Consider the following 17,514-nt stretch of genomic DNA (forward strand, 5'->3'; position numbering starts at 1 on the left):
AATGTTAGGATAACAAAACAATGATGTTCTCTTTTATCCATCCATCCATCTTCTGTACCACTTACCTTATGCAGGGTTGCGGGGAGCTTGGAGCCTATCCCAGGGAACTCGGGTACGAGGCTGAGGACACCCTGGACAAGGTGCCGACCCAGTCACCATCACACACACATTCACACACTACAGACAACTTGGAAATGCCGATCAGCCTACAACGCATGTTTTTGACAGGGGGAGGAAACTGCAGTACCCAGAGAAAACCAGTGAAGCACGGGGAGAACATGCAAATTCCACGCACACAGGGTGGAGACAGGAAGCGAACCCCCAACCCTGGTGCGAGGCAAACGTGCTAATAACTAATCCACCATGCCCCATTCTCTTTTATATGTATACATTTTTTTGTGATCGGCATCTTCCAGGATGACATTGTCCCTAGTCACAGGGCATGAGAGGTCACTAGATGCTTTGATGATTATGAGAGCACATATAGGAGATTTTGGTGATGCTGTGTTATGTAGCACTCTTTAACATTTACACTACATTTACATTTGTAGCATTTGGCAGACACCCTTATCCAGTACAACTTACAGAAGTGCTTTGACATCATTGTCAATAAATACATCCTACTACTGGTTCACTAGGTCATGGGCTAAGAATACCATTTTTACCAGTTTTTCCAATTTATGTACACTATACGGCCACCTATACGTGCTTGTTGAACATCCCATTTCAGATTTAGTCCTCCTTTTGTTGTTGTAAATAACCTCCACTCTTCTGGGAAGGCTTTCCACTAGATTTTGGGGTGTGGCTGTGGGTTCATTCAGCTACAAGAGCATTAGTGAAATCAGGTACTGATGTTGTATTGAGGAGGTCTGGGGTGCAGTCGGTGTTCCAGTTCATCCCGAAGGTGTACAGTGGGGTTGAAGTCAGGAGTCTGTGCAGGACACTCGAGTTCTTCCATGCCAGCTTTGACAAACCATGTCTTCATGGAGCTTGCTTTGTGAACAGGGGCATTGTCGTGCTGGAACATGTTTAGGCCTCTTAGTTCCAGTGAGTAGAAACTGTAATATACATGATATACAATTGTGTGCTTCAGACTTTGTGGCAACAGTTTAGGGAAGAACCACATACAGGTGTGATGGTCAAGTGTGGAAATACTTTTGGCCATCTAGTGTATGTGAGTGAGTCTGTGCCCACTGTAGCCTCAGATTCCTGTTCTTTACTGACAGGAGTGAAACCTGATGTGGTCTTCTGCTGAGGTAGCCCAGTTACTTCATGTTTTAGCAAGTTGTGTGTTCTGAGATGCTTTTGTGCTTAGCATGGTTGTAATTCTTTGTAAAATGACTGAGAGCCATTATTTGGTTTACTGTAGCCTTCTTGTCAGCATGAACCAGTCTGGCCATTCTCCTCTGACCTCACAAGGCATTTCTGCCCTTGTCACTCACTGCATGCTTTTTTGTTTTCTGAACTCCAACCAGTCAGTCTGGCACCAACAACAGTGCTGTGATTAAAGTCACTCAGATCACGTTTCCCAATTCTACATTTATGATATTTTGGCAGACGCCCTTATCCACAGTGACTTATAGTTATCTCATTTATACAACTGAGGCTCATTTAAACAACTGAACTATACAATTCTAATGTTTGATGTGAACATTAATCGAAGCGCTTGACCTGTATCTGTATTTATACATTGCTGCTGCTACATGATTGGCTTACTGAATAACTGAAGGAATGAGCAGGTGTTCTTATTCAAGTATAATATATTATATATAATACCAAAAAAATACATACAACCCACCAACCACTTAAATAATGCTAAATAAAGGTAAATAACATCATTCAAAGCCTGTCTTAAGCTCGCTCATATTAATTCTGTGCTTCTACAGTGTACTATGGTACTTTCTGTACTCAGTCTCTATTGGCAAAGCTCCAGTATAAAAAAAAGCTAGGATGTTTTTTTTTTATAGTTGTTGGTTTTAACTTGGTGGGTCAGGTTTGACATGACCCAGATTGGGTTTATAATGGGATAACCAATATGTGGGATTGGTGATACAGACTTTTAAGGGGACAGGAATATTACATCAAGATTCATTTTCTGGAAATTTCCACTGTGACTGTTGAGTGGCAGCAACTGTAAGAAATGTACATTTTTGTTCAGATTTAACCTTTTTTTAATCTTCACACTTAATTTATAATTTAGTTGAACATTATTTATTATGATGTATTTTATTTATATAGTATACTGTATGTTATAATTATATTTCTATAAACATAACATTTTAACATGTACTTTGGCTTGATAGCCAAATGTTATCCTGCAGAGAAAATATATACTAGAGAACTTTTTTTTTTTTATTATTTTTTAATATGGCTGATGTTGGGTTAAGGTAATAGATAAGTTAAATTAATATTTTGGAGGAAAACTTTAAAGATGAGAATTAATTCTTATATAATCATATTTACAGTCACCTTTAATTTTGATAATAATTAATTTTGACCTGTTACTTGTGGTGGTATTTCTATAAGGGAAGGTGGGGCAGAGCCCCATATTTTCAAACATTAATCTCCATAAAGTCCATACATTTGAAACTTCAATTAAATACTATCTTTTTTTTGAGTGACCACCGGCTTTTTTAAAAAAAAACAAACAAAAAAAAAAACAAACAAACAAAAAAACTGCTGCTATTTGACAGATATAAGCCGATGTTCTGTTAATTTAGGTTCTTTTCTAGATGCACCGCCACTTGGCTTCCATAGAGTTATTAGGCCCCTAGTGGTCAAAAATGGAAACTGCAGCAAGTGCTAATAGAGGCCCATTGAGGGAAGAATCACGTTGCCCTGTGCTTGCGTTTCAGTGGAGTAGTTTAAATACTCTGTGACTGCCAAGATCTGGTTTTATAGCCTATCATTATTAAATCTAATCTTATTAAATCTCATATTAAATCTAATTTTCACAAAAAAAAAACACGGTGTATGTGCACACAGTGTGTCTGTAATGTACAGAACCATGTCTCTTGTGAGATATTTTACACAGAAGGGAGAGAGAAAGAGGGATTATGGAGTGGACAATAAGTATTTCACACTCTGAGAAAGGCTGAGAAAAAGAAGAAAATATCTCTCCTTTAGCCAATTTTGTGGGCTACGTTCAGGTCTTTTTTGAGATGTTGTTGGGATGGAAATGTTGCTGAAACCTTTCAACCCTGGTTACTGCGAACACAGCTGAACAAAGGTGCTGCTCAAAAGGAGCTGCTAGACTATAGAGGGAAAGCACTGCCTGAAGCTTCTTTTGTACTAATAAATATTTTGTCATTTTTTCCCCACAAGTTGGGATCAAAATGCAAGCCAGTGTGCTGGGCCAGCATCTTAACCCACCCTCTCTGGGTTGACCCATACTGGACCTAGCCCTGTTTTTTTTTTCTTTCTTTCTTTCAATTTGACTCAAATCAGTTTATTTTTAACCCAGCAGTTTTAGTGAATAGAAGTGTTGTACTGTATCTGCTGGGATGAACAGGTGAAGCCTGTCTCCATCATTTGAAATGATTTTTCCTTTGCAGCTTGCAGTTTAAAAAAAAGGAAAACTCAGAAAACGCTAGGCAGAATATAAAAATGGAAAATAGCAAACATTTCACCCCCCTGATTTTCCCCCTAATTTAGTCTTGGCCAATTTCCACCCATCATACGACAGCTACCAATCTGGCAGTGTGAAGGTGCACTCATGCTTCCTCCGAGACATTTGAAGCCAGCATCCATCATCTTTTCGAACTTGCTGTGCCACAGGCTGTGTAAAACCCTTGGAGGAAAGCTCCAAGTGCCTATCCACCCCCTTCCACATGGATAATCTCACAGACACCCATGATTGGTTACTGACTGACAAAAGTATGCCATCCCTTCCAACCACAGAGTACAGCCAATTTTGCTCTCTTTAGTTAAATAAGGCTTGGATTCCCAACCATGGATGGCTGTGGTTTCAAACGAAAAGGCGAATTGAAATGGATATAGAATAGAGCAGTGGTCACCAACCCTGTTCCTGGAGCTCTACCTTCCTGAAGACTTTAGCTCCGACCATAACTGTGCCCACCTGACCATCTAATCATCGCCTTAAGAAGTTCTTGAGCAACTAAAATAGGTGTGTTAGATTTTTGGTTGGAGATGAAACCTGCAGTAAGGTCGATCTCAAGGAATAGGGTTGGTGACCAGTGGAATAGAGAGTACAGAAATTAAAATAGAAAAATAGAAAAATAGAAGGGGGGGGGGGGATTGAACAATAAAATAGATATTCACTGACTTTGAAACCCTCAAGATGTGCAGGCTATTGGATTTAAAACGATGCAAAATACTTTTGCTTTGCATTAACTTTGTTTTTTTTTGTGTTTTTTTTTACTACTGATTATGTGGTGTCTGTGCTATATGCATGCCCTCCTCCACCAAGCAAAAAAAAAACAAAAAACAAAAAACAAAAAACAAACAAAAAAACAAAACAATAAAATGTATTGATAATGTATTGAAAATGTATTAAAACTGATGGCCCCTCTACGTCATAATGTCAAGGCAGCGATATTATGATGACGTCGGCCATGATGTTGCCGGATCCTGCAGTGACGCTACTGCTGAGAGAGAGAGAAAGAGAGAGAGAGAGAGAGAGAGAGGAGAAAAAGCCAGAGCAAGAACAAGGACGTGTTTCAATGGAGCTGTTTGTAGCAGGGCTGTATTTCCTAGGAATAAATAAAATCGTGTCCCACAGAGGAACATTTCATCTGCAGCTGCAATTTGAAGGGGACAAAAACTAAACGAGCCGGTTATGCCTTTTCGCAGAGGAGGGGCGTACGCGCTTTTGTAGCATTGCAGATCCCGGACTGATGCATACTCATTGTGTGTGTGTGTGTGTGTGTTAGTACATGACGGATGAGCGCATATATAATATATATATAGGCTATATCGAGAACTGAGGAGGTCGCCTTTTTGTTGCAAGCACTGTCCTTCAAAAGAAAAAAGGATCGGATGGGTCTGATTGTAAATAGGAAAGAAGACACTTCAGTCTCTGGAGACGTCAAATCTACCGGCCAAGGCAGGCTAGCATATCCTCTTTAATGCGTATAAATAGATGTTGGGAAAATTATATTATGTGCCACACCGACGTTACATCAAGGTGTGTATTTGTGTGTGTGTGTGTGTGTGTGTGTGTGTGTGTTTGTGTGTGTGTGTGTGGGATCATGACTGAACTGTTTTAGCTATGCAGCACTTCAGCTCTTAAATGCCGAGGCTACTCGGACGTGCCACCCGTGTAGTCCAATCGAGTTTGGAAGCTGGATATTGAACCAAACACACACCAGAAGCAGCTGTGCGTCATGTCGGGAGAGGTGCGTTTAAAACAGCTGGAGGAGTTGGTGCTGGCCGGACCGGCTCGCGCGGGGGGTCAGTGTCTCAGCGTGGAGACGCTGCTCGATGTCCTCGTCTGTCTCTTCGACGAGTGCAACAACTCTCCCCTCAGACGAGAGAAAAACATCCTGGAATTTCTTGACTGGGGTAAAAAGAAATATATATATATATATATATATATATATATATATATATATATATATATATATATATATATATATATATATCTCTCATGTTGTTACAGAATGTTTTTTGTTTTGTTTACAGCTGTTACACAATAACTCAGTAGCTGAGCATGTAAATAACCTTTATTCCTGTAGAGTGATATCTGTTTTGTTACGCTTGCATGTTCGGTAACCTCAGGGAAATGTGTGTGACCCAGCTCAGACAACACAAACCACTTCAGAAAAGGGGGAAAAAATGACATGACATCATCAACTGGCTGGTTTGTGCATGAAAGTGGAATGTAAAAGGTTCTTCTCTTTAACCCAGCTGCCTGCTCCCAGTGTTTTGGCCCTAAACAAGGACAGAAAGCTGGATGGTGTTAAACATGTGTCCTTAGTGGACAGCGCTGAATTCAGGTGTCCAATGTCTCTGATCACGCAAGCTACCTATAGGACGCACATGACCACGTACTATTAGTAGTGTGAACGCAAAAGCATCCTGGACAGTAACGAAGGACCGCCTCATCGACTACGTCATTGCCCTAGCTGGAAAATGCGTACACGTAGCAAGACAGTTTGGAAACTGTAGAGTTCTCCACCGCTAGTCTAATGGATAAAGGTGACACTAACGAAATATCTTTCGACATCTCATCTCCCGTCCATTTATGCAATTTTTTTTTAGCACATCACGCAATTGAAACGTTTCGAACAGTTAAGATAGGATATGACTGATGTAATAAATGTGCACAACAAGCAGTGTGTTTCAGCTGTTCATTTAAGATTGGATCACTTGAGATGGATGTTGAGACCAGGTGTGAACAGGGCCTGACAGGTAGCACTGACGTCAACAGCCAATCACAAGCCACCATAGCACTTATTCTAAGATATATTACTGTTGATGTATGCCTTAGACGCTTTTAATGATGTCAGTTAATGGTGGATGCCTACAAATCAGATAAAGTATGTAAAGAGGAGCTGACTTGACTTTATAACTTGCTGTGTCAGTGGTATTTGACTTACCTTGACATACTGAGTGGGATGTCAGAACCTGAAGTTACATAATGTTCTACTTCTATGCATTCGAGCTACAAATTGGGTGGGGGGTGTTTTTTGTGGGAAGCATGGGTGCCTCAATGTTCACCTTTTTTTTTTTTAGCAACAACCTAGCCTGCTAACTCTGATGAGTGATGTATATTTTCCTCCTCAAAACAGTAAACTGTAGAATCAGTGTTATAGATTGAACAAGCTATTATGTCTGTATGTTGATTGATCTAAAGTAAATACTTGTATAAACAGTGCAACTCATTTAAAGGTAAACAAGTGTTACTTTGTTTACTGCTAATGCTGTGAGCAGCCATGTTGATTTGACATCACTTCCCGAATTCAGGGATGAGGAGACTGTCTTGAGTTTATGTTTTGCTTTTCCTAGTTGGAGGTTGGGGATTCTGAGTTATGAGTTTTAATCGAATGCAGCATTAGCCTGTTGTAGCTGTATGCAGATCCAGGTCAAGAGCTTCAGTTAATATTCGCATCAAACATAAAAATTTAAATAAAAGTCTGATCTCTGTGATTTTAACTGTGGCATGGTTGTTGGTACCAGATGGGTTGGTTTGAGTATTTCAGAAACCGCTGATGTCCTGGGAATTTCGCACACAACAGTCTCTAGAGTTTACACAGAATGGTGTGAAAATAAACAAAAAAACATTGAGTGAGCGCGAAACAGTTCAGTGGGTGGAAACGCCTTGTTTATAGGAGAGATCAGAGGAAAATGGCCAGATTGGTTTGATTGGTGCATTTTTGTCTGTATGAAATGAAAATTTAAAAAAGGCTACTAACAGAGGTTTAAGATTGTAAACAGAATGTACCGCAGGCTCTCTTCACTGTCTCACATTGTGAGGTTGTTGGATTTGTGTCCTCGTAAGTTAAAGTTAGTTGATCTAGTTAGTTGAGATGTTCTTCAATGGGTTTGACCAGTACCTACTTCCCAGGAAGTGGTGTTATTGACAAGAAAACTGAAATCTTTATCTATACATATATAGGAAGACATTTTAAATAGTAAGATTAGTTTGTAAAGCTGTCATATCTTTATGAACTACATCATTATGGAGGCCAGCTGGAAGGACATTGGTGTAAAAGCTACTCTTCAGCCTAAAGTTCAGGATAGAGTGTGTGCACGAGGGTTTGAATGTATTTGTGTGCCCTTTTCCTGTGGGAAGCTCGCCAGGGCAGAGGCAGGAAGCAGCCAGCAGCCACTGGACACACGGTGATGTCATACAGGGAAACGGCTGCACTTTGTGTTTGTCCTCTTTGTGTGCACGACTATTTAAAGAGCCTCCGGATAGATCCTTTGCTCGTGAGCTCATTAACTGACCTACACACACACACACACACACACACACACACACACACACACACACACATTTCCATTCACTCCAGAATGAATGTCCTTAGGCCATGGAGGTTTGGTGACTTCACCAGGGACTCTGTGTCCTGTGTCTTTACAACACCACATTTACAACATGTATTTAACATCCATAATATTTCAGTCAACCTGCTCAGGGGTTCAGGAACATAGAGAAGGAAGCCAGAGATTAGTTTTGGTTTCCCTAGTCAAGGAAAGCCTTAGTACTACATCTGCTCTTCCTCATCATGTGTTCCCAAAGGACATCAGTTTATTAGTCCTTTCTGTGGACAGTGGGTGCTGGTTCCAGTTTACCACCATCCTGCTTCACTCTTTTCCTGAAGCAAGCTCATAAGGCCAACTCAACTCCCCTGCTTCTGTCAAGAAGCTTGAAATGAGTAAAAAAAAAAGAAATCTAGAAATAGATAATATAAATAATCTTGTATTTGGTTCATTGCAGTTGTATAATGGGAAATACTAGATAAATGTGACTATATTCAAGATGTTTTCACTTGCTATAAGATATTTTTTGCTGTGGATTTGCCGTTTAATAAGTGTTTGTTTACTATAGTGCTGCTGCATTCTTGATTGTGATTGGCCAGAAGCGAGAATCGTATTAATATCGATTTGGTAAAGCTTTCTGTAAGTAGACAATTATTAAACCTTTATACAGTCCTTCCAGGATTTTGCGATCGCAGAAATGAACGCAAAATCAGGAAATTCTGCAATATTTTGAGGATCTTGTAGTTTCATGTGACATCATCACAGCACACATTCAGCCCGAGCCCTCTTCGATTCATGAGCGTCGAACATGAGTACAGCTAAAAGGTCTCATTTACCAACAGACATCACTGTGAAAGAGAAAACAATTTTGTGCAATTGCAAACTTGACAAATTCAAGTAGTTTCCTACAAAAAGAAAAAAAAAAACTCTGCGAGGTGCATCACAAATTTTGAAAAAAAACTGCAGCAAAATCAAAAATTTTTGGCCGCAACAATCACAAAAAAACCCTGTGAAATCCTGTACAGATCCTTCTATACTGTTTATATAAGGAGTCTCTGATGTCAGGGCTTTGTAAGAGTAAGACAGAGGAATTTAAGCTTTTCCGGTTTCTGTGTGCGTTTTTTTTTATTGACCAAGAAAGAGACAAAAAGAGCGGTTGGTGTGGGAACAACTGCTTATAGCTGCTGTAGCATAACAGGAACTAACTTGTCTTTTGGATGTTCCACAACATTAAATATCTGTGGTATAAGAGGAATTAAACACTTTCAGATGTGCTGTTATCGGAGCATAATCAACGTTAGGGTGTTAAGAGTAAGTCTGCTTCGCATCAGGCCACACCACACCACCCCATCGCTGATTATTTTTCTATAACAGCCTGCACCATCATGCTTTATTCCTTACATAATAATAGTGCAGTTAAGGACAGGGTCTGGGTTAAGTGGAATCTTGAAACGCTCATAGTGAAAAATTGGAGTCACATGTACACAAAGAAGAGACTACTATTCTGTGCTTAAGTGAAGAACTCTGTGGAATGCTGTAAACGGTCAGTAAACAGACGCCCAGGCTTAAACTACGCATGATGAATGATTCATTCCCAATTTGCTCCTTTCTATGCTAACCAAATCCAGCCTCTAGCTATCTCTTTTGGTCCTGATTCTAATTTCACTTCTGAAAGGGTGAATTCATGCAGGCTGGATCCATCACGACCCTGTCCACTGAAAATAAATGAATGGACGAATGGTGTAGCTTTTTAATGTTGGATCTACATCCAGATTCCAATATTGCTTACGTGCTTGTTTTGACTGAATCCCTTTTGAAGGGATTGAGTTGAAGCACAATGAGCTAGGGCTTGGTGATGTAACAACATCATAGCACAATTCTCTGAGGCGTTTCTACAATAAATAAGTACTATATCATGATATAAACATTTGCTCACAAACCTTTTTGAGGAATGCAATGCATTTAAAGAAAGCTTGTTTAAAATATAATATAATAATTTAATGTCAACAAAAATACATAAAAATACTTATATATATTAAACAATTTACATTTAGCATTTTTTCATTTTACATTTTTTACACTAGCTGCTTTCTGTCAGTTTGCAATTAAATGTCTTAAAATTTTTTTTTAAAAATCATTAAAAAAAAATTCTGAAAAGATATCACAATATCCATGAAATCTCCAAAATCATAGTGTGAATTTTTTATATCATATATATATATATATATATATATATATATATATATATATATATATATATATATATATAACATACAGTCAAGGGTAAAAGTTTCCCAATGGCTTCACCCCATGACTTTTAAATAGTCATATGACTATTTAAAAGTCATGGGGTGAAGCTATTGGGAAACTTTTACCCTTGACTGTATGTTTACGAATGCAAGTTTACAGATATAACATAGTCTTTTCTGTTTAGCATTTTTTTAAGACAGTCACATGGTTAAATCTGTTTTATACCACAGCGAGGTTGAATCTTAATTTTCTCATCTCGACATGACATGTTTTCTCGTGATGACGACTTTGTTTGATGACTACTGTGTACTCGACATAACGTTGTTTTTATTGTTCTGGAGGCAGCAAAAGCTGAGCGGAATGCTGCAGCATTATGGAGGAACAAATAAGTTTGTTACTTTGATCAGGCACTCCCTCAAGCTGAAATAGCTCTGTGTCTGTCAGTGACCGACAACTTCCACATTAGAGTCCGGCACTTGAGAAGGGGACATCCATCTCTCTTAATGCGGAGATAAAATCTCTACAGTGGGCATTTATTACTTTTATGTTGGTGATGGCATAGATGCCAACGTGCATGCAACACCAGTCCCATTCACAAGGCGCGAGATTTTCTCAGGATAAAATGAGGTAGTTAGAAAACAACTTCTGTTATGTCGAGATCAGGAGAAAACAATTATCTTGTTATGTTGAGATCATAAGAAAATTAAGTCGAAATCACGAGAAAACAAGAAGGTAAAAAAATGATATTACATGGCTGCTTAGGGCCTCCGTAGTTAAGAGACCTTTGTTTAACATTTGGAAGGAGTCTCAATTAAGTAAAATGGGCGCATGTAAACATACCTAGAGACTTAACTTTACATGCTGGACATAACTTTACCAGACACAATCAGTTTCCTCCAGAGGACTTGGCACCCAAGGCCCGGTGGTAATAGTATAGTTTAAAGTGGATTTGCTCTTTCAAGTGCCTTTACAGACATATTTATCTACAGTGTGCAAAGTGCATGTGTGTTGTAAATACTGAAAGTATTTCTGACAAACACGGGCTGGTTTGGGGTTTGGGTGGTGCGTTTGAACCTTCAGGCATAGCTGTAGGTGAAGCATCACTGCATCCAGTTCAGGCATGAGCGGCTCTGGATGGGGGGTGGGGGAGAAGAAATCGCTGACTCAGAGCTCCAGTTTGCAGAATAAGGACATGCACGGTACACACAGCTGCTGGATTCGCTTCCCTCTCTCTATTGCTGAGTTTTACATAGATATAACTATATACATATGAATCATATATAGACAGATTTGCCTACATGTTCATCAATATATATTTAGATTTTTCTCTCTCTCTTTTCATATTCATATGGGTGTATATGCTTGGTTTAGTCTGTTTGTCTTTGTGACTGTCTCAGGTCTACATTAGTGAGCAGTCTTGACAGTACTGAAGAGCAGGTGCTGTTCGATGTCCTCTAATTCTGCTGACTTGCTGTATCGTGCAGGAAAGGATCAGCTTGCTGTGCTGTCATTTGATTGATCTGAATACTGTGTGTGAGTGTGTGTGTGTGTGTGTGTGTGTGTGCGTGTTTGCAGTTCTCTTAGTGCTATGCCCTTCTTTTTAGTGCATTGCTGCAATACAGGGTCAGCCGGTCTATTTTGGGGGATGCTGTACCGCTTGCAGAACGATGCTTGGCTGCATCCTAAATAATTCCCTCTTGCTGAAGGCAGACACAATTTATCATCTAGTATGAGGTGATCGTTTTATTTTCAGCCTGTTGGATTATTACATGTCTCAGTTGTCACTGAGATAGCTGTAGATCAGTAGATAGCAGTAGAGCTCGGTATTATCATTATGTCTATGATAAAGATGGCGGTCATAGAGCATGCAGCATAAAGGGAGGCTTATCTGATAGGGTTGGTAAATACTTCAGCACTGAAGCATATTCATGTTGCCAAGCAAAGAGGGGATGAACGTGTGAGTGTGGCGTGCTATTTCCCGAAGTCATAACTGCGTGTAGGATTTGTTGTCATCAGTGTGTGAACCAACCTTTAGGTGACCCCGATTATTCCATATTATCAATTAAGACATGACTTTTTCTATGGAGAAAAAAAATCCAAACTGTGTCCTATCTGCTGGACTTTCATGTGATATGTATGACTTAGAACCAGAGCTGCAACAACTAATCGATAAAATCCATAATAATCGATTATGAAAATCGTTGTCTTGACGTTACTTCTGTTCCCAAAACACGCGTTGGAGAGTACAAAGCTGTGTCCCAAAATAACGTACTATACATTTGCATTATGCATTATGTACTCTACTGTCTAGCATAGGAATTTTAGAAAGGTAATATAATCTCAAATGGAACACTAGCAGTTTTTCACTAACCGGAAGTATAAGCCGTTTCCCAGTCGATGGCGCATAATGTCAAACACATGTAATGCGACACCGCTAGCTTTAGCAGAATCTCTAGAATGAACGACAATAACTTTCTTCAGTTTACTGTTTTATGTCAACGTTACCTTTTATACCCAACATGACCTCACTCACCATCAGACGGAGGTGTAATCATCAAGTGACCACGGAAAAAAAGCGTGTGACCCAAGTTCTCTAAGGCAGGGGATCATTTTATATTAAATACATTGAAGAACATTGTAATCTGCAAACTTTATAAAGCCGAGTTTGTGTAGCACGGACACACGACACTGATGCACAAGCACAAACTTCCACTATGTGCAAGGGGTTTGGGAAACTGGTGCGAGTGGTGTGTCGGAAATGTAACGCCCCTTAGCATAATCGCGAGCTTCAGCTTCCAAGGCTTCTAAAGCAATTATAAGCACAGTTAATAATATCGAGGGATTTACCGTATCAGTTCGAGACCGAATCAGATTCTGAAAATGTGCATGATCGAGCAGATCAATCGGAAGCAACTTTGCAAACACGACTTGAGCAAAAACGTTTCATAGTGGTAAGTTTTTATTCTGTAACTCTCTTACCTTTCAGATACGATGTTATAATGGTTTAAGTTGTCTTCTTCACTGTAACAACTTTATGTCCTGAAGTGACAACATAAAATACAGTTTAAAACAAATTTAATTAATTAAAAGTTAAACAAATTAATGCGGCTTTATGCTGATCTTTCAAATTCTGACGTAGACGTTTGCAGAAGTAATATCTGAACTTCAATCGAGGTGTTTTAGGCAGGTCTAGAGCAGTATTCTCTGTTAGATAGAATAAATCCCTAGAGACTATCAGAACTTTTACATGGACAACAATAATCCGATATTAACCTGATTAAGACAATACTCTGATTAAGAAACTAGCATATAAACAGCAATTTTTAATTACCTTAATCCGACTAAAGTCATACTCGACGTAAACACAAATCGAACTAAGACATGTGGAATACTCCAGTTTTAGTCGCATTATCGACGTGCATTACAGACATGTACACACCTTAATCACACTATTAACATCGTGTGGGATTTTTCACCGCATTTTGCGACAGGACACGTACACACACGGCAGTGCTCAACCATCTGACGGCAAACAAGGGAGCACGGCTGCATCCCAAACCATGTACTTGCCTACTATAGGTCTGTAGTGGGTAAAAATACATGTATCTTGGCTACTATACAGACGGTAAGTACGCGGTTTGGGATGCAGCCCATGACTTCAAGCAGTCGTCTATTTGCACGTATAGCATGACAAATAATTAAATGCACTTGAAGCGTTCGTAAATGTTTTTAATAAAAACACCCAAAACTGTATACGGTACCATAACGAAGATGAACTTTATGCCGATACGTGAAATTCTGTAGGGAACATCGGACGGTGCTGCGTGGTGACGTATGACGTGTGCTGTTAATCGATCTATGTTTTATAACATGTAAAACGGGTACATGAAAGGAGTATTCTAAAAGCGACTCATGTAAACACCTGAATCACAATATTGTCTTACTCAGAGTAAGGTCAATATTTAGATTACTGCTGTCCATGTAAACATAGTCAATGAGCTTTGTAACTTTGCAGATCTTATACGTGCACTAACAGATACATTACACACTAAAGGAAAGGGACAACATTAAAAAGCGTCATATGACCCCTTTAACACAAAAAAGGCTTAGCACCACCCTCATTAATGCATCCTCAGTATCTGTCTCACTCGTAAGGCTGAGTGCACGCTACACAACTCTCAAAATCTCTGAATCGCTGACCCTTTCATTCTACATCATTTTAATTGCTTGTGATTAATTGTTTGGTGTTTTAAGGGAGTGCACTACATGATCGCTTGCAGGCGAGGCTCACACACTACACAATCATTCACTGTGCCGAAGCGTGCCCGGACCCCAAATCCCACTTTCCCAGAAAAATAAAACTGCGAGCTGTCTATCCTGTGACTGTCTCCATTTTACACAAAAACAAGAAAAAAGAGACATAAAAGAAAATGTAGAAGGAATATTGGTTGGGGAGACACAGACAGTGAGGGTTGTCTGTTCTGCAAAGAGAACCGGAAGTATTTATTTTTACTGCACAACCAGGAATCATGTGGTGTTTGTTTGAATTTTTTACTGCTTCTAACAGCCATCTAGGTCTGACATGCTGAATGATTTCTTATAGAAGCATTATTATTGTTATCACATTTTGTCCTCACCTTTCCACACAAACAGATGGATGTTAAACTGGAATCAGGGATCTGCTGCACATGAGCTCAGAGGAATTTGATTTCCTCTCAGACTCTCATTGTTCTTCTCTTATCACACTTTGCACTTGCACCTAATTGCAGAGGCGCTCACACTAGGTGAATCATCGCTGAGAAAATCAAACATCATTGAAAATGTTCAAGCCTCAGGCATCGCTCGTAAGCTGAGAAAATCGCATCGCTGAATTGTTTGCACTACATGAGCAGTTGCAGTGGAAGTGCACAGTGACGGGATTAGTCACCGAGCCCCATGATAAGTCAGCGAGTGGGAAATTGGAGCTAAAATCATGTAGTGTGCAGTAAGCTGAACACATGCTGTGCAGCATTTTTAATCCGGTGTAAATATGAAAATGATGCAGTAGTGCACAACAAACTTTCTAATGATTTCTTCATGTCTGTACAAACTGAGATCCTTCTCGTCACATTTTATAGAGCAGTTTGTTTTGAACAGCAAAATAAGGGTTCAAATAGCAATTTTTACGCTGGCCCATACATGCAAAACTGATTAATAAGCAAAAAACTTGGTAGAAAATAAGAAAACACAACAGCAAATTCAGCAACACATGAACTCGAAATGAAAAGTGTAGATCTTTATTGCTCGCTGCTGATTGGACATACCATATGACTATCACAAGGAAAATAAATTGCACTTTTTCAGTCTAGTTGACAACATATCTAAATGAACATCATACGAATACCCTTGATCAAAATAGGCATGCATAAAAACTTAGGTAGATTTATTTTGTCTCATAAATATGAGTGGAAATCTTCCTACTGTAAACATCCTCCACCTCTCTGTTTTCTGTGATCTCTCAGAGTGCTGGACGCTGTTCCCAATCAGCAACGAGCATGTGATGTGAAGCAAGGACCTACCCTCTCCGTTTTCATTTGATGTTCTGAATTTGTTGCATTTTCACACTTGTTGGGGCATTTTCTGATTTGTTAATGTGTTTTGCGTTTGCTGGCCACCGTAAACTTATCACTTGCATAAAAACTTACTATGAAGATCACTGTGGTTCATCAGCTGTCTTTTGTGAAAGTGAAGTGCATGGTGCATGTGTGTATGGCTTGTTAACTGTTCTAATATTGAACAGTGTTATGTTGTCCGATACCAGCAAGAAATAGTGGATCAGACCTCAGAGAAAACATATCAGAGATCGGATCCTGTAACAAATTGCAAAGATTGGAATTGGGTTTGGAAAAGTTTACATCAAAAGAGATTAGATTTTTTTTTTTTGAATGATCAGAGATTTGAATTATCATATTTTTTAAAAATGTGCCTGACTGACTATCTTAGATTTGCTTCATACTTTGATGCCACTATTCCCAGTAAATACTGTGCAAAATGTCAGACTTGTCTCTATATTTGAGATATAGAGGCTTTAATAAGAGTGTCGTCTGATCATATGCTTCAATAGAAGAGATTAGACATGAGGAAAATCTGACCTTTTGTACACAGCAGTTAACATGGTCAAGATCACACATTTGCTTACATTTAAATAAGGACTTAGAAATAGTGCAAAATCTTGAATATGAAATATTCAAGATATTGAACATTTACTGTCTTTGTTTTAAATATTTAAAAATTCTGAAACCTTCTGTTTATGTCCAATTTTAAATGAAAAAAAAGTGGTCTCAGACTTTTGGACCCCACTGTGTGTCTAGATTTTTTTTTTCATGCTTTAGCCGTCTAAAACACATTATCGCTTTCAAATGTTCGTAGCTATTACTATAGCTGGTATAGTTTTTTTTTTCCAACTAGTTGTACGTCTGAAATCTCTGATTTGTGAGGTGTTACAAATGAAAGAAATCATGTATCACAAGTTCTCAAAATGTACCTTAAATGGTAAGGCAATTCCTTTTGTAGTAGAACATGGCTTATTCAATAATGTAAGGATTGATTGATTGAAACAAACAGTATTGGCTGATATTGAAGGTTTCAATAACGATATATATATTTGTGAGAAAAAGTGGTATTGTGCCACATTTACTGTTCACCTTGATCAGATTTAGTTCAAGATGGCTGCAGGCTAACTGGCCTCCTGCAGGCTGCAGGCTAACCAGCGAAGGGCAGGTTTGGCTCCTGTCATATTAGTGATATGAAGGTCATAGACAGCTTCCATCTCATTATGAGTGCTGAGTGAGTCTCTGACCTGCTGGAGGAAGATGGAGGGGGGTGGAATTTTAATAGTAGTAGGGGATTAAAGCATCCACCAGCCTGTGTGTCATTCATGCAGTGTGACAAAACTGGCAAATTTAACTGAGCTGTGGTGTTAACAGTTTGGTCCTGTAACAGTATCATGCTTTGTTATGCAGAACAAATCAAGCTGTGTGTGTGTATACACTCTCTCCTCCTGTGCTGGAAGTACATGATTCGCTCTCTTTCCTATCCTCTACTGCTTATCTGTTCACAAGGCCAGATGTTTTGCAATATCTCTTTTGTGAGCTGATCCTCTCTCTACACTCGTCGGGACATGTTTTGCCATGATGCATATTTTCAGGATAGCTGTGGGTTTATGACCCAGCCATGACACCTTTCTTCTGCAGGTTATAATTAGTGCTTTGTTTCCCAGCCTGTGGGATCAGCTGTGGCCTAGAAAGTGTCTGTTCTGGAACACTGCAGAGAAAACATGCT

At 39.2% G+C, this 17,514-nt stretch overlaps 1 protein-coding gene across 5 annotated transcripts in view; it reads left to right on the top strand.

Annotated features, from left to right (window-relative positions):
* The first annotated feature begins 5,262 nt into the window (after positions 1 to 5,262).
* Positions 5,263 to 17,514, top strand: part of cdc42bpab (CDC42 binding protein kinase alpha (DMPK-like) b) — a 75,242-nt gene continuing 62,990 nt past the window's right edge. For all 5 annotated transcript variants that reach the window (XM_053613616.1, XM_053613621.1, XM_053613618.1 and 2 more), the window contains exon 1: positions 5,263 to 5,523. In XM_053613616.1, the coding sequence (XP_053469591.1) occupies positions 5,346 to 5,523 (178 nt within the window). In that variant the 5' untranslated portion in view covers positions 5,263 to 5,345. The remainder of the gene's footprint in view (positions 5,524 to 17,514) is intronic.

Source organism: Ictalurus furcatus, chromosome 25, assembly GCF_023375685.1.
Source record: "Ictalurus furcatus strain D&B chromosome 25, Billie_1.0, whole genome shotgun sequence".
Lineage (NCBI taxonomy): Eukaryota > Metazoa > Chordata > Actinopteri > Siluriformes > Ictaluridae > Ictalurus > Ictalurus furcatus.